The following is a 23,795-nucleotide window of genomic DNA, read 5'->3' as shown; positions in this document are numbered from 1 at the left end:
AATTAACTATACTCCAATATGAAATAAAAATTTTAAAAATAGCTAACCAGAAAAAAAAAAGTATATTGTAGAGTTGGTATAGATTCAGTCTATTGCTACTTCTAAAATATTTGTAATACTTCATGTCTGAAAAAATAAAACTGAATCATTGAAAGTAATATAAACTAAATTATGTTAACATTTGTTAGTTTTCTAAATTTGATAAACTAAATATGACAGAGTGATAGTTTTCTTTAGACTCAATAAATTTATGATGCATAGAATTAGAATGAGGGGTTTCATATTTATAGGAAGATTGTTTATTCTTAAAGAAACTAAGCTTGTTTTAGTTTAAAAAAAAAACTATCTTTAAAATTAATCATCAATAATATAGCATTAAAATTACGAAATCAACAAGTAACAACCAAGCATACAAACTTCAATTTTATAACATGGCCAATTTGAAGCAGGAGATGATAGAGAACTACAAAAAGAGAAAGTACATAAAAGAGAAATAAGGAAGTAAGGAGCAGGGGAGAAAGGGAGGTAAGAGAAGAGAGAAGGAAGGAGTAAGAAATAGAAAGATAATAAATAAAAAAATCATTTCTTTTAAATCTAATGTTCATTTATCAAAGTATTCATCATGTCCCTTCAAAAAGGATTCATTTATTTCCAAAACAGGGGACTGATTGAAAATTGGATGGACTAACAAAGTGTTCCTATTTTTAGCACCAAGGTTCACACTATATCTCAAATCCTAGTGTCCTTTAAGACAAAAGAAAACAGACTGTTACCTATGAGAGGAAGGTGCGTCTATATAGACACACACACACACATATATATTTGAGGAATATTTATTTTTATTTATTTATATAAATATATTCTATATATATATATTATATATATATATATTTGAGGATGTAAGTATAGTACGAAAACAGAAAAAGGGTTAAAAATATTTTTTTAAATTTAAAGTCTGCCTTCTTTTCTGACCCGTGCATAAACTAACAATGTATGTATTAGAAACAGAACTTTATGCAACTCGAAGTAAATTAATTATATTGATGATATGAAATCTTGGTGCCTTTTCAGAAAAAAAATCCCTATTCACAATAAGTAAAATGAAAGCACCAAAACAGACACGTAACTGACAGCACTATGACAGAATCCCTCCATTCAGTTCAGTTGCTCAGTCGTGTCTGACTCTTTGAGACCCTGTGGACTGCAGCATGCCAGGCCTCCCTGTCCATCACCAACTCCCATGAGAAACAATCTTATTGCTTTTCTTGACTTAAAGTAACCAGTACACTTGCTTAGGGCACATCTGTCCCTCTTGGACATGAGAGCTCTGAATTCTGCAAAACGCTTAGTCCAGGTAATCAAATGTTTGTTTTTGGTTTTCACAATGAGAGTTTCTCATAGGTTTTAATTAAGATAGCTGAGTTTTGACAGTCTAATTAAATAAACATCTTAATTTTTAATATGACTATATCAATTAGTATGTTATATTAGAATATATTTAAGCAATATTTATATTTACTTTACCCCAGCTCCTAGACTTAAGACAAAATATTTCACTCACAAAACATTTTTGCTAATGTTTAAATGACCATGATTATCAATATTGCTTGATGAGAAGTAAAGAGAACAAAGATAATCAGCAAAAACAAAATTTCATTTTATAAATAAACCACGCTTGAAACTTAACACTGAAAAATAAACTTTCATGTAAAAAATTTACTTTTTCTACTTTTACTTCATGTGTTTTGAATCTGATTTTATATTCATTTCCTTAAAAAAATAAATTTAATAACTATGTAGACCCTATAATTATCTAATGCTATTGGCAAATAGCAAAACCACTCTTCATCAGTTTTTACTTACTAAGCATTGTATAACCTAAGACAGTATTTGGTAACTGCAAGTCATGAAATTCATTGGTCATGAAATCAATTTAGTGGGTTGAGATTAGCATTTAAAAAAAGAAATAGAAAATAGTATGTAACAAGAATAATGTTGTTTTCTGAAACTTGTGCTTTAGTAACATTTATGTTCATAAATTTGTGTTTTATCATCCTTTAAAATGTATTTTTAATATAAAATATCATGATAAAGTAAATAAAGATATTATTGCTATAACAACAATATCGGGAAAGAAATGATATACTGTGGGTGTCCTGACTGTATTAACATTTTCTGCAAAATGATCAAGGATTTATATATTAATACATCCAGTGTTCCTACCTGTTCAGTGCCTCCACTTTGCACACTTAGGATTATGATCATAATTACCAGATTTCCAAGCTAGGTTAACTAAGATTTTGTAAAGGAAATAGTAACAAATTTAAGGTCTAAAAATTTTCTGTTAACACACTCTTACCTGTTGGTAATCCTTTTCCTCTCAATCGGTCTCGGATAGCCTGGCTTCGATCAGGCTTTTGCTCACTGCTACGGGAAAGCTGATCCGTCTGTACACAGGTAATCAAAAGTCAAGTTTGACTAAAGAATCTCCCTTTTGTTCATGTCTACAGAATGACATCAACTAGATAGTTTTTGGAAGCCGTAATATTTGAGTAAAAACACTCCACATATGATACTGTTAATATATATTCCTTGGATAAGATTTATGTAGCTTAGTTCTGGCCAATTCATCTTCAGGGAATACAAGCCAAGAAACATCTATCAAAGCCTAAGCTGCTAACTAGTGAACAAAGTTAGTTAAAAGGAGTTCCATTTCAAAGCAATAAGCTTGAAGTATTCTTTTTTCCCCAAACTACTTTCATCTCTCAAGTGTGATTAAAATTTTAAAACCACATTAATTCTGGTATAATAAACCTTTCTCCTGATTGTAACTATGCATTGAGGGTGCTGATTTAAATTATTTTTGAAAATAATTTTCTAGATTTTCCCTGCCAGAAGTTACATTTGAAATACGCTTTAAACTAAATGGATATATTGAGGGATAACAATTTAAATCAATGCTCTTTTGAGACTCTTTTAGAACTAAATGTTTAAGTAGTCTTAAACTTTAGTAACTTCAACTAAGGGTACCTGTTTAAAATAAAACATGTCAAATTAGATCAAATTCCACATTATAAAGGGTGAAATGTTAAGACTACTAATGAATTTATTCAGATGATCAATTAGAATAGAAACTTCAAGAAATAAATGTAAGAAGAGAGAATGGTAAAGAAAAATTACTTAACTCTGGCACCAAGAGCATACAAACTTATCTGTTTACACACATACAATACATTTTAATATTTCTCCATGAGTGGAACTTGTTTAAATATGAATTAAAAATCCATTTAAGGTAGTATATTGAAGGCATTATGCTTCCTACCTATAAGAAGACTTAAATGGAAATATTTCTGAAATGATGGTATTGTTTCAATTATATATTAGTTCATATTGTACTGTATTATCAGTAACATAAGAGACAATATCCTGTATCATCTTTGGGTATTCCTGCATGAACACTACTATTAATAACAGTTGACATTTACTGAGCAATTACTATAAGGCAGGTACCACCTTAAGTGCTTTACATACTTAATGTTATTTAACTATCAAAAAAACCTCATGTGGTATATATTAACTTCACATTACAATAAAGGGAGAAATAGCAAATTTCTAAGGACCTTGAAGCAGCTCATCAATATTGAAATAATTATCTTTACAACTATTCACTAATATGGGTGGATGGTATGCACTGTTACTACTATTTCACAGGTAAGTGAAACTGCATTCAAACATGTTATAAGATTAAATCAGTGGAAGAACGCTGACAAGTAAGCTGGCCTACTGACTTTTACTCTAGGCTAATTAATTTTAAGTGAATTAGGATTATGGACACTTGTAGTGAATTTCATACTGGATGAAGGACTAAATCTTTCTATCAGCTACTGGGGAGAATGATAGTCTCAGAGGGGCGTGCTGGCTAACAGCATGGGCTTCAGGGTCAGAGAGATCCAGATTCCGATTGTGTCTCTGTCATTTACCACGTATGTGGCACGGCAAGTTATCTCATCTATTTGAGCCTCAGTTTCATTCTCTCTAAAAGGAAGATGAAATTCTCTCTTGTAACCCGGGGCTGTTTTGGTGAATAAATGTGAAAAAAAAAACCACATAAGTCATTCAGCACAAAACAAACTCAACATTTAAAAATGGTAGCTATGAGAGTTATCTATCCAGTGATATCCAGGAGACTCTCAAGAACAATGGATGGGGGAGTGTTATTATTTCTATTTTGAAATCTGCCTCTGGAAAGGTGAGCTTTCTCCCTGCTGATTCCAACTGACCTTTCTATGCTTCTCTCCCACTCAAAAGTCCCACAGCACATCCTGTGTCAGACTTATCGCTGTTCCTTGAATGTTCTGCTCTTTCCCATCTCAGGGCACTGATCCAAGTTTACTTCCCTCTGCCTGGATTACCCTTTCTTTTTATCCAGTCTCTGGAATCTAGTTTAAAGTGCTCTTTTTCAACTCAGTCATTACTTGTATCCTTTCCCCTCAAACTCTGATAGCTCTTAAGTTCCTGACTGATTCATAGGAAACGGAAGTCACATAAGCTTTTTGAGTCTCAATTTCTTTAAGAAATACATAGGATGCCCCTGGGGGTCCAATGGATAGGAATCTGCCTATCAATACAGGAGACATGGGTTCCGTTCCTGGTCCGGGCAGATCCCACATGCTGCAGGGCAACTAAGTCCACGTGTCACAACCACTGAGCCTTCATGCCTAGAGCCTATGCTCCTGAACAAAGGAAGTCACCCCAATGAGAAGCCCACTCAGCGCAACAAAGAGTGGCCCCCTACTGGCCCCAACTAGAAAAAAGCCTGCATAGCAACGAAGACCCAGCACAGCCAAAAAAAAAAAAGAAAAAAAAAAAAATCTTCAAAATGCTTTAAAAAAAAAAAAAAGCAAAAATGAACTGGGTAAATTATAAAGTGAAGGAGTTAGTACAGATCATTCCTCAGAGGGAGTTTTCACAAGAACATCAGTATTATGAGAAGATCTGTGAAAGAAGGCTCAAATAAGTTTGGGAAATGTTTCACCTATGTGCCTTTCCCTCCTGAGGGTTAGCAATACAACCTAATATATTAAAGGCTCTGAGAAGTTCTACAGTGAATATACATTTAACGTTCCTTAAAGAGTTTTCCCTCAACTCTATTTGAACATAGAGAAATTTTTCTAAACAAAAATGTACTTCAAAATATGAAGGATAGTTTGGTCTGAATGGAGTGGTGGTCCCCAACCTCTAGGATCTAATGCCTGATGATCTGAGGTGGAGCTGATCCAATAATAATAGAAATAAAGTGCACAATAGATGCAGTGCACTTGAATCATCCCCAAACCGTCACTCTCCCCACTGCCTGAGTCTGGAAAAACCTGTCTTCCACAAAATCTGGTGCCAAAAAGGCTGGGGACCTCTGGGCTTTCCTAAGTTTTTAGTATCTTTATGTTTCAAAAAAAAAAAAAGTCACACAAGAAATACAAACAAATAAATCAGCCCTAGTCAAGAAGGGGAAATACACAGCCAAGAACCCTCTTCACTTAGCCTCTACTACCTCAATTCCTCTCACTACAGTATCTCAAAGGATCCTTGGAGTCTACTTTATAAACCATTTGCCTAGAAGACTTTATGAACCTATCAACTGGCAAAGCATGTGGAATTTGGATATATCCTCGCCAGCCATACAACATCTTAGTTAAGGTTAGCAGAACTAAACCCCTAGGGATGAGAAATTAAGAGGAAGCCAGCAAGAACACTGCATGACAGTGACGAGTCTATCCAAAGTCACATAAAAGAGAGGAACTCAGGGAACCATAACGTAAGGGGCAAGAGCAGATGAAGGCCAAATCTAGACCAAACACCAAAAACCAAAAGAAGGCTTCCCTGATGGCCCAGTGGTCAAGAAGCCATCTGACAATGCAGGGGACATGGGTTTGATCCCTGATCCACATGCCGTGGAACAACTAAATCCCTGAGCCACAGCTACTGAGCCAGCACTCGAGAGCCCGGGAGCTGCAACAACTGAGCCCCTGAGCCACAGCTACTGAAACCGACGTGTCCTAGAGCCCGCGCTCAGCAGCAAGGAAAGCCGTCGCAATGAGAAGCCCGTGCGCCACAATTAGAGAGTAGCTGCTGCTTGCCACAACCAGAGAAAAGCCTTCACAGCAACAAAGAGCCATCACAGCCAAAAATAAATATATAAATAAGCAAAAATTATTTTAAAAAGAGACAGAAAAGACTTTCCTTAAAAAACAACAACAAAGGATGGCCAATCTATGGCAAATAGGATAGAATACAGCTTAAGAAAATACAGTGGAGGGATTATTAGATATACAGACTGTTAGTCTTGGGATTCTTCATATCTAAGAGAAGCGAGAAAATAAAGGTAGTCCCAGTTTTGGACTAATCTGGTAGGAATGCAAGCCTGTTTCCCCCTCACACACCAGAAGCCAATGTCCAAATAAGGTGGGGAAGGTGTAGAAATACTTAAGAGGTCCAGACTAAGTGGGCAAGAAAGAGGTCTAAAGCAATTGAAAATGCATGTCAATGACTCTAAAACCCATGCTGCATGTCCATATGGCTTTCACAATAGACAGACTCACTTACTGAAAGCTCCATAGGAAAAACAGAAAGAAAAGAGGCAAGAAGACATAACATGCTGTGATTCTACACTACTTGCTAGAATAAAGTTCTAAAAAAAGACTGTTCAAAAAGACACATGTACCCTAGTGTTCACTGCAGTACTATTCACAATAACCAGAACATGGAAGCAAATTAGATGTCCATCAACAGGTGAATGCTTAAAGAAGTTACGGCACATTATACAATGGGATATTACTCAGCCATAAAAAGGAACAAACGTGAATCAGTTGAACTAGGGTGGATGAACCTATAGCGTGTAATAGAGAGTGGAGAAAGACAGAAAGAGAAAAACAAATACTGTATATTAACATACATATACAGAATCTAGAAAAATGGTACTGATGAAACTATTTGCGGGACAGGAATAAAGGCACAGACATAGAGAACGGATTTACGGACACCACAGGGGAAGGACAGGGTGGGATCAATTGAGAAAGAGCACTGGCATGATCTACAGCACCATCTATAAAACAGATAGCTAGTATTATAGTTACATAACACAGGGAACCCAGCCTAGTGCTCTGTGATGAATTAGAGGGGTGGGCTAGGTTAGTGGTGTGTGTGCGAGGGAGGCTCAAGAGAGAGGGAATACATATATATTCCCTCCCTATAACTATATAAATACATATATAGTTATGACTGATTTGTGCTGTTGTACTACAGAAATCAATACAACATTGTAAAGCAATTATCCTCCAATTAAAAAAATTTTTTTATTTAAAAAAATTAAAAAGGACAAATTCTCATAAAATCTAGAAGACTAAATTATTGCCGTGGGCTTCTATTTTAAGTACTGTTTCAAATAAACAACTAACGTTTGAAAGAAATTCAGTCTTCTGTTCCTAGTCTTCATGGAGAAACACTATCCATATTTAAAGAAAATCTTGTGAAATGCTACTAAAGTATGACTATATGTACCAGTTGGAACTGTGGCTTACCCCAGAAAGATTTCCCAGAACCAGTTTTACCAACTGCTTCACGTAGGAAAATGAAGGTGCACAATTGCTATTCCTAATGTGGGCACTGCAAGCATCCAGGACAGTCCGAACAGAAACCCGTGCATAAATCACATCCTCGCACATTCCAAGTAGTATACTGTTGAGATGGTCTCCAAGCTTGATAGGCTGAAGACAAAGAAAGAAAAGGTCATGTTGGTCAGTGAGGGTAAATCGAACGAATGGAGACAAACCATTTCTAGAGTCACAGGAACCGTACCAAATTAATATACTTCAAATACTTGGAGGAAGTGAATTCCTTACGTAGTAGCATAAATGTTTGACTGCATTTTACCTTTTTTATAACATAAAAATTGTATTAGTGGAGGATGGTTAACATATATCTCCTAAGAATAGGAGTTATTCTAAAAAAAAAAACCTGGGGTTTTTTGTATGCTTAAGAAATGGAATGTTTTGATTAACCAAGAGTTTTGGTAAGCAGTTTATATATATGCATATACATGTATACACATATACAAACTGCTTATGTACATATATATGGGCTTCCCTGGTGGCTCAGATGGTAAAGTGTCTGCCTACAATGTGGGAGACCCAAGTTTGATCCCTGGATTGGGACAATCCTCTGGAGAAGGAAATGGCAACCCACTCCAGTACTCTTTCCTGGAAAATTCCACGGATGGAGGAGCCTGGTAGACTACAGTCCATGGGGTCGCGAAGAGTCAGACACAACTGGGCAACTTCACTTTCACTTCGCTTATACATATATATAAACATTTCACTTCATACATGTTTCACTTCACACACACACACATCCACATACAAACACGTGTGTGCTCAGTGGCTCAGTCATGTCTGACTCTGTGATCCTTTGGACTGCGGCCTACTAGGCTCCTCTGTCCACGGGATTTTCCAGGCAAGAATATTGGAGTGGTTGCCGTTTCCTCCTCCAGGGGATCTTTCCGACCCAGGGACCGAACTAGCCTCTCCTAACTCAGCAGGCAGATTCTTTATCACTGAGCCCCATGGGAAAACCCACAAACACATATGCACACACTATTTGGGGAGGAATAAACAATTTCCTAATATTTCATAAAAAGTAATAATAAATATAATTTTATACTCTCATGATAACCTAGAAGAGATTTCAAATATTGCAATGACTCAAGGTCATTTTAATATAAGTTCTCATTTTGCTGGTGAAACAGAAGCCGGAATGTGAAAATTTTTAAAAATTACTTGACATAATTTATAGACTATTATATCTAAATGTCCAAAGACCATACCAAGAAATGCAACATAAAACCATAAAGATAAGTCACTGCACACTCAGTAGCATGGTTAAAAATAAAAACACTGATAATACGAAGTAGTGGTGAGAAGAGCATTGCTGACTGGAGTCTGAAATAGTACATCTGCTTTGGTTTTAACATATGCTTTCCCTGTAACCCTTTCTTTCTACTTCTCATCCATTATGGATATTATACATCACCCTTTAGAGCTCAGCTTAGCAACAACTTCCTTTAATAAACCTATCCTAGCCCTCCAAGTCTAGTTAGAGGCTTCACATCTGGTTTTCCACGTGTGCGTGTCAGTTGCTCAGTCGTGTCCGACTTTTTGTGACCCCATGAACTGTAGCCCGCCAGGCTCCTCTGTCCATGGGATTCTCCAGACAAGAATACTGGAGTGGGTAGCCATTCTCTTCTCCAGGGGATCGCCCCAAATCAGGGATGGAACTTGGGTCTCCTGCACTGCAGACAATTTCATTCCCCTTAACACAGCATTTATCACATTGCATTGTAACTGGTTATTTGGTTGTTCATACCCATGACAGGACTCCACAGGCATGGGACATTATTTTCCTGGTGTCTGGGATAGTGTCTGTCATAAAGTATGTGCTTAATAAATACTTTTGAATTAACATTAAATATTTCTCCAAAACAATTAATTATATCTGATAGTAAAATAGAGGTAAAAGTTTATATATACTTCCCTTCCAATTTACACATGATAAATACTGACTTTATTTTCAGTTACCAGAGACAGAAAGTGTTAAATTATAGGATATGATCACATTTTACATGTAAGTTAGGTTGCATAAAATATGACACTATTATTTCCAGTAATAATTTAGCTTTCTTATTTATATTTATAGAATTGAAATGAGAGAAAGTAAATACACAGTATTTTTCATGATGTAAAATGAAAACCAAAAGAAGTTGAAGACTAGCATTCATCTTTCATGGACCTTAAGAGGTCTGAATTTTAGAATAAAAGCCTAAAATACTTACTGCTTCTTAATTTGATTATAACAAGACACACCTAGTTATTTTTGTTTTGAGTTCTAAATGCCTAAAATAAAACAATTCTATATGCCCATATCTTTGATGAAATATAGCTATTTAAAAAATTTCAATTACATTTACTACTATGTATTGTGTCTTCAGGAAATCAGTTATCTTAGAAAATAAAGACCAGAAGCAGCCCAATGGTCATCAGTGCCTAACACCCCAGAAAGTATGACTTTACTATCTGTGTCTGCTGCTGCAGGGGTTGTGAGGTATGATGTTGAAGTTCTGATATGTAGTTAGAGCTACTACTATTCCTATGGTTTTTGTATCAGAAAAGGCTATCACTTTCTATTCAAGTATGAATCATCAAAGACATTGACAATTCCCTTCTATCAGTCATTAAATTAGAAGAAATGAAGGGGACTCCTATTTCTCTTGCTCTAATTTTGAAAAGGCTACTATATTTCACTGAGTTGTTGAAACACAGCTGTGTATTTGTGCTTAGTCACTCAGTTGTGTCCAACCCCATGGACTGTAGCCCGCCAGGCTCCACTGTCCATGCGGATTCTCCAGGCAAGAAAACTGAAGTGGGTTGCCATACCATCCTCTAACGATGTCTGTATTTCTAAGAACATTCTCAGAAAAATAATTTCTTTAGTACTTTATTATTTCATTCTGAGAGAAGACATTATTAACTTGAACAACCAGTATAGAAATGCTGGTGTGCCTGACAACACACTGTAGAAATATACAGAAGAGCTTCTTAAAAAGTATAATATTGTACAAATGTGATGGCTTGACTCACTTGGCTCTGAGGTACTTCATGATCAGCTCCCCAATACAATGTCATTCCGAGAGAATAAATATGGATCTAGGAATAGAATTTAAAAAAAAAATCATTTTATGGTAAAAAGTTAATCTAGCAAGTACTATATATTCATCACTTTTTGCTCCCAAGAATATGTAACACATGATTTGAGAAAACCATCATTTCATATTTTGCATAAAAGAATGTGAGAGCTTACATTACCATATGTAAAACAGAGAGTTAGTGGGAATTTGCTGTATGACGCAGGGAGCTCAAATCTGGTGCTCTGTGACAACCTCTAGGGGTGGGATGGGGTAGGAGGTGGGAGGGAGGTTCAAGAGAAAGGGGACCTATGGCTGATTCATGCTAATGTATGGCAGAAACCAACACAGTATTGTAAAGCAATTATCCTCCAATTAAAAATAAATAAATTTAAATTAAAAATGTATGTGAGAGCTTAAAACAGAAAAGACTGGAAATGATCAGAACAGATTTCATTTTCCAACTCCTCAGTCTGTCTGCTATGAGTAATCATTTTTATCAGTCCTTTTTTTTTTTAACTCTAAACTTTTTATTTTGTATTGAGGTTAACCAATTAACATGCTGTGATGGTTTCATGTGAACAGCTAAGGAACTCAGCCATACCTTACATGTATCCATTCTCCTCCATTTCTTATTTAAAGTTTCTTTATGCAAACTCAAGAGAATATGAATAAACAGTCTGACTTTCCATTTCTTTTACAAAAGGTCAGAAATTTTAAAAAAATTACTCGACATCTTGCAGTTTTAATTTAACAAGACAGGTTATGAATGTTTAGAGATGGCATTGAGTCTCTTTAGCTTTGAATCTCTTAACTCTTTTCACTGCTGCATAGAACTATATTTTGTGGTCACTGTATTGTTTACTTAACTGATCTATCACTAATCAGCAATTAGAAATTTCCTAAACTTTTGCTATCATAAATAAAGTTTTAGCAAACAATTTTGGATATGTCATTTTGTACATGCAAATATTCCTCTTAAATTGACTCTCTTACATCATGAATAAAAGAGCAAATCATCTGTAGTTTTGATACATTTTTGTCTGATTTCCCCCCACAACGTTTTATCCTTTTGCATTTCTACAGCAACATATGAGACTTCCTTTCCACAAGCCTTATCCATAGAATGTGTTATGAAGCTGTTTGCTGAACTGAAAAGAGAAAAAAAATCTCGTTACAGTTTGATTAGCACTTTTCTTACCAAGAATGGATGGGGTAGTAGCACATGGAAAAAAAAGCTGGATCAGAAAAGGTTCCTTTTTCATTGTCTGTTGCTTCTTAAAGATTGGAAAAATGACAACGTATTTTTATGCTGATATGTGGATAGAACAGGGAAAACTGGAATTGCAGGAGAGAGGAGACAGCTGGGAGAGCACTGATGAGTAAGCAGGAGGAAGTGGAGGCTAATGCACAGATGAAGGAGTTGGCTTCCAGAGGAGCACAGACAGTTCTTAGGAAGCAGGGAAGCAAAGAATACGAAAATTTATGTGGGTAATCTGGTCATGGGATCTTGGGAGAAGTCTCCTGATTACTTCTACTTTTTTTCCCCTGGTGAAACAGGAAGCAAGATTATCAACCTAAAGAATGGACAGTTAATCCTTCTAAGTAATCATTTTCCAGCTCTCCTGTTAAGAGATTCAAAGCTAAACTTTCAGCAGGCTCTCTCAGTACTGAATAATCTTACCACAAACATTTTGTTTGCAGCCATCTTACTGCAATATCATCTTCAGTGTCTTTCCTTTTTTCCCATTTTGCTGTCATTTTCTCCTCTCTATTTTTAATTATACAAACTGTCTCAAACCTCTTTAGATATACACGAGATAAATCCATATAAAACTGGATATCCTTAGAATCTCACAGCATTTAAATTACAGATTAGAAAAAGTTCGTTCCTCTTTTTAAATATTTTCATGGCTCCTAATGTTCAAAATTCCGAATTCTTTATGATACACAAGGCTCACTCTGACTTGCCTCCATCTCCATTTTCCAAACAGATTTTTCAGTCTTCCTTCTCTTCTCCCTCCTTTCTCTATCACACCTAGACACTTCAAAACTAAAAGATAATTCTCTGCTGGCAAACCAATCTTTCTCTTTCCCAGCTTTTTTTGAAAGTTCCTCCTACCAAGAATTTCTTTCTTCATCTGTCAATAAAAGTTCTACCCATTATTGATAGCCCAAAGATGCTGTTATCTATTACAAATGTTATATAAATCTTCTCCAACAGTATAAAGCATTCTCTCTTATATAATACAGTCTTCATTTCATTTATATCTCTAATGAAACAGTTAACTAATACTACCTGCAACATAGTTAGGATGCTTGCTTGTTTGTCCTCCTTGAGGGAGCCTCGTTTTTTATACATCTTAATATCCCTCTTAGCAACTGACACAACTTGTACATAGTAGATATTCAATACATGCCTGGTGAATTCAATTAAATGTGCATGAAGTTCAAGGCAACATGTTGCAGACTATTTGTATCACATTTCTGTTTAGAATTCAAGGAACCTCATATGGGAACACCTTTTCAAAGAGCCTCATACGTGAAAAACATTTTTCATACCTTTAGCAAAAATGATGAACTGCATACTCAAATATATGTCTCTTAATATATTAACTCTGATTTGTGGTTCTTTGAGATACTGGTAGTACTTTAAGGTCCTTTATTATATTTACTTGTCAGTATGTGAATTGAATTACTTTAATAACATATAAGACTATATAAGATTAATAACATTTAAAAAATAGATTATAAACTTAATACATTTGCTGATCATATATATATATACATATATATATATATATATATATACACACACACACACACTATAATGGTTAATTTTATGTGTCAATTTGACTGGATGCCTAGATATTTGATCAAACCCTATTCTGGGTATTTCTGGGAGAGCATTTTGGATGAAAGCGCCATTTAAATAGGTAAAGTGGGCAAGACAGATTGCTCTCCCCAATACGGGTTGTCCTCATCCAATCATTGGAAGGCCTGTATAGAACAAAATGGTTTACTCACCCCCAGGTAAGAAAGAATTCTTTCTGCCTGACTGCCTTCAAACTAGGACATCAGCTTTTTATTGCCTTTGGACACGATCCAAAATATCAACTCTTCCTGGGCCCTGAGCCTTCTGGCCTGCAGAGTGGAACTACACCCTTGGTTCTCCTGGTTCTCAGACCAGAACTGCAGTGTTGCTCTCCTGGTCCCCAGCTTGCCAGCTCATCTTACAGATCTTGGGACTTGTCAGTATCCATGATCACATGAGCTAATAAGTCTCTCTTTACACACACACACCCTACTGATCTGGTTTCTCTGGAGACTCCTGCTTAATAAGTATCCAAATATGATATATATATATATATATATACACACACACACATATCATATATATATATCACATATATATATATATGTAGAGAGAGAGAGAGAGAATATATATGTATGAATCAAACAAAGAAGTGGTAAATTTGTACCGCTGCTGCTGCTAAGTCACTTCGGTTGTGTCCGACTCTGTGTGACTCCACAGATGGCAGCCCACCAGGCTCCCCGGTCCTTGGGATTCTCCAGGCAAGAACACTGGAGTGGGTTGCCATTGCCTTCTCCAAGGCATGAAAGTGAAAAGTGAAAGTGAAGTCGCTCAGTCATGTCCGACTCTTAGCGAAATCCAAAAAAGACAAGATTACTTGTGATTAGGGAAGAAATTTGAAGCAGGGCCAGTTTAAGCTCAGCCTTGAATACAGGGTATGTGTCCCCTTTCCATGTTCTCTTAATGTTTCGTACAGACGTACTATCCTTGTATTTTCATTATTGTTATTATTAATTGCTTTTTGTCTGTCTCTCCATTACTGATACTTACGTTACTACTTGCCCTTTGAGGGCAAAGGCTATTTTTTATTCAATATCTCTGTAAACCTATGGCCTAATATAGGATTGAATATCTAAGTCCTCAAGAGATGGTCATTGAAAGAATGGTTGGTACTTAGGATGTGGGTTTGCAGAAATGGGGAAGGGCACTGTTATACAAAAGAGGGAAGCCACAAAGCATAGAATCTCTTTAATAATCACTGACTACAACTTTTGCATATGAAAGAGAGGAGTTGAAATATGGTTGGAATCAAACTCTGGAGAGGTTTCCTAGGTTTTGCAAAGGAATCTGTACTTAACTGGGTTAAAAAAAGCAGAAGGTTTTTGAAGGAAAAAAAAAAAAGACATGATCAGAGGGGTTAATCTGACAGCAGTTGGGCAAATAGTCAAGAAGCAGAAATAAGTTAGAAGATTAGATAAAAGTTCAAGAGAAAGGAAATGGGGACCCTACCATAGCCCTGGCAATAGGGCTGAAGAGGAGAGGACAGAATGGCTGGACTTCGGAAGATGACTTGAGAGATTTAGGCAATTAAGTGGACTTGTGGAAAGGCAGGAGTCAGATAAAGATACAAGAAAATGTGACATTTAAACACACACACACACACGCAGAGTTGAAAGATCCAATATAATCCATGGGAAAGAGAAATATGCTTTTTGTCTTTACAGTTATAATGGGCTGGAATATGAACTCTGTGAATGAAACGACTTTGTTCTATCTATCATTTTATCCCAGGACCTAGGACACCACATAATAGTAACTGATAATACTCAGTGGATGCTTACTCTCTGCTGGGGACTGTTCTAAGCATTTAACAATCGTATTTAGCTTTCAGCTCTATACCAGTCATTCTCAAAGAGTTATTCCCCAACCAGCAGCATCAGCATCCCCTGGGAACGTGGGAGAAAAGCAAGTTCTCAGACCCTGCCCCAGACCTACTGAATCAGAAATCCTGGAGGCAAGCCCTGCAGTCTGTGTTTTATGAAGTCCTTCTGGTAATTCTGATGCAGGATAAAATGTGAGAACCACTGTTCTATGCCATACCTGCCAGTTACACCTTGCTTCGAGTTCTTTTGGACATACACCCAAAGGGAGATGCTGGATCACACAGTAGTTCTACCTTTAACTTTTTCGAGGAGCTGCCATGCTGTTTTTCATAATGACTATACAATTTACAGTCCCAGAAACGTAAATGAAAGTCCCAGCTTCTCTGTATCCTCAACCAACACGTGCTAGTTTTTGTTCTCTTAACAGTGGTCAGTCAGTCTAGTGGGTGCGAGATGATATATCTACAACCCTAGCATTTAAATTTTTAATTTAATTCTGTCATTAAATGTTGGACTCTAGAACTAGACAGCCCTGGAGTTTCTTCAAATGCCTGTAATAACTATACATTCAAATTTACAGATAAATGGGAACAAATGGAGGGGAGAAAAGGTGGATCAGTAAGAATTAATGTGGAATAAATGTAGAATAATGTAGTGTGGTTAAAGGCATTTGGTCTTTAAAACAAGTTCATTTGAGGTTTCTGCTATTTCCTCATATTATCCTTCTAAAGATGACTCTTGATTTTAAGAAGTATAGATATGGTGAAAGTGTGAGTAGCTCACTTGTGTCTGACTCTTTGCAACCCCATGGACTGTAGCCCGCCAGGCTCCTCTGTCCATGTAATTCTCCAGGCAAAAATACTGAAGTGGGCAGCTATTCCCTTCTCCAGGGGATTTTCCCAACCCCGGGATCCAACCTAGGTCTCCTGCGTCCCTGCATTGCAGGTGGATTCTTTACTGTTTGGTAGGAACCACAATTACTGATACTTACATTGTAAGTTAGTGAAAATAAACACTTAACCTAAGATCCCTTTAGTTCACCAGGGATATAGTTCGAATCCCTGGTGCATGTCCAATAATCTTGAAGAGAAAACAAAACGAGAATTTGATTCAGGTTCTAGTCCTAACGTTCCCTGGTGGCTCAGATGGTAAAGCATCTGTCTACAATGTGGGAGACCTGGGTTCGATCCCTGGGTCAGGAAGATCCGCTTTGGAGAAGGAAATGGCAATCCACTCCAGTACTATTGCTTGGAAAATCCCATGGACTAGTCCTAAGAAAATGATTTCAAAAGAATTGCCAAATTAACCATGTGCCAAGCAAGCAGGAAGTAAACAATTACTCACTGAAGGGAAAACCAGAGAATCAAAAAGCTTCGTGTGACCTATATAAACTTGTCTAGTTATTTAAATAAAGGGGCATGCTATCTGGAAAAGTAAAATTTTAGGGCAAATAAATGCAAAGTGTCTATTTATACAGCTCGTGGTAAGGTAAACTTTTTTTCATATAACTGAATAAGCAGTTTACAAAACAAGTTTCATTGAATGAAGGAAACATTTTCATGGGTCAAGATCTTACTAAGTATTCATTATTATTCATAAGCTAGGCTTTAAGTATCATATTTTTTAAAAAATTCATATACTATCAATAGCAAGCATTTGTTGAGAACAAGTTAAAAATGGTATATCCTTAACTCAGCAAACTATGAAATGCCTTTACCATCCTCTTTCTCAAGATGTCAGAATATAGTTGGCAACTTTGTAGGAATGGGACAACGCCTATCACATCCCCAACACTTGATTCTGAACACCTAGCCTAGTAATAGGGAGGCTTCAATCACTTTCCCAAACTCAGGATCTAACAGTTGTACCTAAATACATGGGAAGTTTACTGTCTGGGTATTCTGACATCGCAGGGCAAACTGGGAAAGCCCTTAGCAAGTCAGAAAAGCACTCATGCACCTATTAAGCAGTTTTTCAATTGTGGATTTTAAATACCTTGCAGGAAGAATTCATAAACACTTGTGCAAAATTTTTTCTTAACTAGAGAAAACTTACTTATAATTCAGCAGCAGTTTTTAAAACTTAGACACCTGTGACTCTACTGCAGAGATTCTTAGTTTTCCTTAGGTCACCAGACCCACCTGAGAGACTGATAACCCAGTCTGAAGGACACGCTGCCCCTAACGTGCTCAGACACGTAAAACTTAGTACATCATTTCATTGCTTTTTAGATATCCTGAAGCTCAGTTAAGACTCAGAAATCTCAAGGGTTAAATAATTTACACACACATCATGCCTATCTCCAATATTCCAGTTAACTTCTATCTTTAAAAATCTTATTATTGAAGGAATCAGAGAGTATACAGAATGAACGTACACTATTTAAATATACAGAGCTACACATATGCCATCCAGTTTAATAAAACACTACCAGGATAAACACCTTCATGATATAAAACTACCAACACTGCACATACTGTGTATTAAACAAAGGCCTTTGCAAATACCTCCTTGCACATAATGGGAAATTTCTTAGGGTTAATGCCTTAAGCATTACCTACACTTCATAGCTATGGTTTCTATTCACTGGTTGCTTTGCATGTACCATCCAAATTCTTAAGCAGCTCTTGGAATATAAAAGGCAGATAAAACTGGATTTTCTACCAATTCTGGTCAGTCTTATTTCAGATATATAATCAGTGGCTCAAATCAAGATATCTTTCTCACATTAGAAAGTCTGTGGAAGAGGCAGGCTTGGTTTTCTGTATCAGTGGTTCTGCATCTGCAGATTCAACCAACTGAGGATCGTGTAGTACTGGAGTATTCACTATTGGGAAGAATATTCACATGAGGGGGTCCATGCAGTTCAAATCAGAGTTGTTCAAGGGTCAACTACATGTCAAAGTTTTAAATGCACATACTCTGATTTAACAATTTTACTACTAGGAAATTATTAGGTTAGTTTTTGCATTTACATGCACTGATATATGAGAAATGATATCTATACCCAATTCTGAATTCTCCAAAGTTCCCTATCTATGTTATCACAGCTTGGGAATTCCCTGGTGCTCCAGTGGTTTGGACACTGTGCCTTCATTGCCAAGGGCCTTGGTTCAATCCCTAGTCAGGGAACTATGATCTCACAAGCCACGTGGTATGGCCAAAAACGAATAAAAATTATCACAGCTTGCTACACAAAATACACATATTTATTTCAAAATCTCTTTTCAGAGCCTTGACAATGAAATTAGATCTTCAAATATCAATGACACTGCTATCCTCAGACTGGATATTCCTATCATAAACTTTTCCTTCTTCATTGTTTCATCAAATCAACCGTGAAACTCTTTCAGCTTTGTTTCCACTATAACCCCATTATCCCCACCTTTATATGCCCAAGGCCTTATACAATTTTTAGTTCTTTCCCTCGATTATTAAAATGCCCTAGTTAGAGTCCTACATAGTTTTTCATCTCATTTATCCACTTGCATCAAACTTGGAGGTAACAAATCACATCAATCTCCTAAAGATATATCCCAGAAGAAAGTTTAAGTTTCTAGTATTCACTGTCTTCTTCATTCTGACCTCTTGTCTCCCTTTAACCATAGCCCTCCATGTAGGGGATGCTCCAGCCTAACCCGTCTGACCAAACACTCCCCATCAGAGGGCACAATCTCCGACTCTCAGCACGGCACAGCACAGCAACCCTGAGTGGAATCCCCATTCCTACCTGTTTTCAATTTTCTAAATTCTCAGTTTAGTCACTCAGTCATGTCCAACTCTTTGCGACCCCATGGACTGCAGCACTCCAGGCCTCCCTCTCCATCACCAACTCCTGGAGTTTACGCAAACTCATGTCCGTTGGGTTGGTGATGTCATCCAGCCATCTCATCCTCTGTCGTTCCCTTCTCCTCCCACCTTCAATCTTTCCCAGAATCAGGGTCTTTTCAAATGAGTCAGTTCCTCACATCAGGTGGCCAAAGTATTGGAGTTTCGGCTTCAGCATCAGTCCTTCCAAAGAATATTCAGGACTGATTTTCTTTAGGATGGACTTCTAAATTCTAGTCATTCTTCATACGCCAACACAAAACCTTCTCTGCCATACCATTTTAAACAGAAAACTGTTCCTCTTCTAAACTCTATCCCTCTATACAGCATTTATTTGTATTTACCTTATTGTTCTATATACATTGATCAGGATCTATCTTCTAGTTATTTTTGTATCTTCCTCACAAGCACAGTGTTTTATACATAGCAGGCTTTTAATAAGTATTTTAAACCTTGAATTAATAAAGGCTCACATCTTTTTTATGTTTTTTTTTCTTAGACCTATACATTTTGATAAAACTATTTTGAATTCTTAAAATAAATATGAACTTCTTAGAATACACGGTCATTTTGTTTTTTAGCTGAAGCATACTGTAATAGCAAGGGGGTTTCCTGGTAGCTCAACTGGTAAAGAACTCGCCTGCAATGCAGGAGAACCCGGTTCAATTCCTGGGTCAGGAAGATCCCTGGAGAAGGGAGAGACTGCCCACTCCAGTATTCTTGGGCTTCCCTGGTGGCTCAACTGGTAAAGAATCTGCCTGCAACACGGGAGATCTGAGTTTGATCCCTCGGTTGGGAAGATCCCCTGGAGAAGGCTACCCATTCCAGTATCCTGGTCTAGAGAATTCCATGGATTGTATAGTCCATGGGGTCACAAAGAGTCAGACACAACTGAGCGACTTTCACTTATAGTATAATACTACACCATATGATATAAGTTATAGATGTACAATACAGTGATTCACAGTTTTTCAAGGCTATGCTCCATCTGTAGTTACTATAAAATATTTGGCTATATTCCCTATGTTGTATAGTATACCCTTATAGCTTGTTCTGTACCTAATAGTTTGTACCTCTTATTCCTCTCCCCTTTTCTCATCCTTCCCCACTTTCCTCTCCCCACTGGTAATCACTAGTTTATTCTCTGTATCTGTGAGTCTGTTTCCTTTTTGTTTTATTCACTAGTGTGTTGTATTTTTTAGATTCCATATATAAGTGATTTCATGATTATTTAGAATTCAATGAGTGTTTTTCAGGGGGTTGAAGTAGGGTAGCCCAGTGTCTATTTTTCTTACACCCACCAAAACAAAATCAAGCCAAAAAGAAAAAAAAAGACTTAATGTTACCTTTTCAACATCGGAGAGAGAAGTGAGTGACTGACTCTGAAGAACCTCTGGTGCAGTGAATGCACGAAGATCCTGATTGGAAATATTTTCATCTGTAAATGACACACTGCCAGATGGCAGTAGCAGCAGAGACCATGGAGAAATGATGAAGCCAAGAGCAGCAGGGTCAGCTATGCTTACTGCTTTGTAACCGCACAGAATGAAAGGAAAAAAAAAAAAAAAGATAGGTGTTTAAAATTAAGCAATTATAGATCACTTAAATGAATATCCGAGCATAGTCACAGATAACATGCAGTTACATAAACTAAATCAACATGCCATAAAAAGAGACAAGGTTTCATGCATCCACTACTGTTAGCATTATCAACAACCACGGATCTGGATCTGGCTTAGTCTTTCAAACTTAGACTAGATGGCAGATCTAAGAAACTAGAGAACGTTCATTGTTACTCACAAGATTGAACTTGGTTCCAATACTCCATCACAGTGATACAGAGATATGAATAAGAATCAATAGTCCTTACATGTTGGTGGTAGGGGAAGGGATCATGGATTCCTTTGAGGATTTGGTGAAAACTATGATCAAGAAACCCTTTCAAGGAAACTGCCCATAAATATAAAACCCTATAAGCAAAAGGTGTTCATGGATCTCCTTAGAGCCCATTTATGGATCCCAGGTTGAGTCCCTGATTTATAGTATAGATTCCTAAAACGGACAGAAACTAATTCCCTTGAGAGTTCCTCAGATTTAGAAATAGTGAAAGTTTCCAGCTAAAATGAAAATCTCTTTTTCTGCATCAATATGTATATTTGTCTAGTTTCCATTTGTTCATCATCTCAGTAGAATTTCAGATAGCTTCTATGCTACCACATGGGATCAATGAGGTCATTAATTTTGTTTTGTTTAGATGTTTGTTTATATTGGCACCTAAGAGTTCAGTTTAAGAGTAGTTTTTAAAAAATCCTTACATTTTAATTTTAGTAGGCCTCCTTTAAAAGTAAAACTATATACATTAGGCTCAATAAAAAACAGACTTATTAGAGGGAATTTTATTCTGACCTCACATTTCAAAAGGAAATTAATATAGGTTTTAAGGTAACTGCTAAATGAAACTGAGTTACAGACTAAGAAATCTCTACAGGAAAGTCACAAAAGGCCTCTGACAAACAGTGACATTATTATTTGATCTTAATGGGTTATATTGCTATCTAACTCAAATCATAAGAAACTGACAGAAGTTTATGGAATAGTTTATCAAATATACAGTAAGCATATTTTCCTAAAATCAACTTCTATTAGACAAGAATCATTGATCTTTTTTGACTTTTAAACCTCTACCTGCGGTCAAGATTCTAACCATCAGAATTTGACTTATGTTGATAAAAAACTAAACTATTAAAATTCATTTCTCCTTTGAAGGTTAAAAAGGCAACTACACCCTCTCCTGCATTCTTATGAATTTGAAACATGTCTTTAATAATTGTGCCAAGGAAGAGAAAAGTGTTTGAATGCATCTTTATTCAGTCAGTATACCTTGTGCTGCCCTGAAGCCCAGTTACAGATCAGTGGTCCTCGTATTCCAACTCAACCACACCTCAGGTTGCTAAGAACAAGACTCACAATCCTCATGGCAAAATAAGTTTCAATGAATCATCATAGCTGTTAAGCCTAGGTATACTGTTACTTTTCAGCCACTTTACACATTTTCTTTTTAAAGCTTCTTCTTGGGTATCTCATGCACAAATATCACAAAATTCAGTCAGAGAAGAACTCAAACCAGGTCGAACAATATTTTCTTTGCCAAACCTTGCTATTCATAATATTGAGATTTCATGTGTGTCACAGACATAATAAAATAGCCTATGATCAATTCTTTCAAATTAGCAACTAAAGGCCATTCCCTTCTCCAGGGGATCTTCCTGATCCAGGGATCGAACCTGGGTCTCCCACACTGCAAGCTGATTCCTTACCAGGGAAGCCACCAGGAAAGCCCAAATGGGACAAACACCAGAACAATTCTGAAGGCAATGCACTGATACCTGGTACAAGATGATGATGGCCTGGAGCCACAGTGGTAGTGAGAACCTGTTAGAACGTGAGTGTATTTCAGAGACACTTACAATAAGAATTTCTTGACAGACTGGATGTGGAGTGAGAAAGAGGAGAATCAGAATGACTCCAAGATTTTGGTCTCAGTAACAGGAAGGATGGTGTGTCATCAACTGAGAGTGAGGAGACTATAGGAATAGCATAGGTTGCTGAGGCAGGGCTGGCAGACAGTGGTAGGAATTCAACTTTGCTTTGGGACCTATTAAGTTGAAGATATCTGTTACATATTCAAATGGAGGTGTCAAGGAGGCAGTTGGATCTCAAGTCTAGGAGAAAGATCTGAACTGGAGATATATTTTGGGAGTCATTGCCCTAAGAGATGGTATTGAAAACCCTGTAACTGGATGAGATGAACAAAAAGTCAGTTTTAAGATCGAAAAGAAATCAAGAACAAGGATTGCACCTTGGGCTACTCCAACATTATGACCAACTGCTCCTTCTCAGGCTTTCCTTCCAGCTTGCTGTTCTTTTCTGGGGCATCCACACAAGTATGGCATCGCAATCTCTCTCTTACAATTCTTCTGTGCATCACTGTTAAGCTCCACTACACCATTTTAATTGTTTATTTAATAGTCTTTCTATCAAGTGGCCCAGCATCCAATCCTGAACCTAAGAGAGGAAGTTGAAATTCCAACTCTCATGCCTAGTTCCTGTCAGCCTTATCTGGGGACAGAATTTTGATTTCTGGTATACTTATTGCCATTTGAATTTATAAATTATTAGGGATCACAGCTAATACAGAAGGAGGAGTGCCATCCTGAAGCCTAAATGCTCTGTCATGTCCCGCCATTCTTGGTGCTGGTATCCACTCAGACCTCTGGTGGCTCAGTGGTAAAAGAATCTACCTACAATGTAGGAGAGTGCCTGCACTGCAAGAGACGTGGGTTCGATTCCTGGGTCAGGAGGACCACCTGGAGGAGGGTGTGGCAACCCACTCCAGTGTTCCTGCCTGGGAAATTCCATGTGGAGAGAAGACTAGCAGGTCACAGTCCATAGGACTGAAAGAGTTTGGCATGACTTAGAGACTAAACCTCCACCACACTCTTCCTCCCTGCCCCAGGCAACAGACTGACTCTACCCTCTT

At 37.0% G+C, this 23,795-nt stretch overlaps 1 protein-coding gene across 17 annotated transcripts in view; it reads right to left on the bottom strand.

Annotated features, from left to right (window-relative positions):
- Nucleotides 1-23,795, bottom strand: part of PTPN13 (protein tyrosine phosphatase non-receptor type 13) — a 225,483-nt gene that overhangs the window by 128,697 nt on the left and 72,991 nt on the right. For 9 of the 17 annotated variants that reach the window (XM_069594613.1, XM_069594616.1, XM_069594621.1 and 6 more), the window contains exons 3-6: nt 20,602-20,780; nt 10,686-10,751; nt 7,575-7,760; nt 2,360-2,447 (exon numbers count right to left, since the gene is read on the bottom strand). In XM_069594613.1, the coding sequence (XP_069450714.1) occupies nt 2,360-2,447; nt 7,575-7,760; nt 10,686-10,751; nt 20,602-20,780 (519 nt within the window). Of the gene's footprint in view, nt 1-2,359; nt 2,448-7,574; nt 7,761-10,685; nt 10,752-20,601; nt 20,784-23,795 lie in introns of all 17 variants that reach the window. The other 8 variants (XM_069594618.1, XM_069594628.1, XM_069594612.1 and 5 more) reach the window with 1 other exon arrangement.

The sequence above is a fragment of the Ovis canadensis genome, chromosome 6 (genome assembly GCF_042477335.2).
Source record: "Ovis canadensis isolate MfBH-ARS-UI-01 breed Bighorn chromosome 6, ARS-UI_OviCan_v2, whole genome shotgun sequence".
In the NCBI taxonomy this organism is placed as follows: domain Eukaryota; kingdom Metazoa; phylum Chordata; class Mammalia; order Artiodactyla; family Bovidae; genus Ovis; species Ovis canadensis.
The sequence above is the reverse complement of the archived record's forward strand: the minus strand, read 5'-3'. Positions and strand labels throughout refer to the sequence as shown.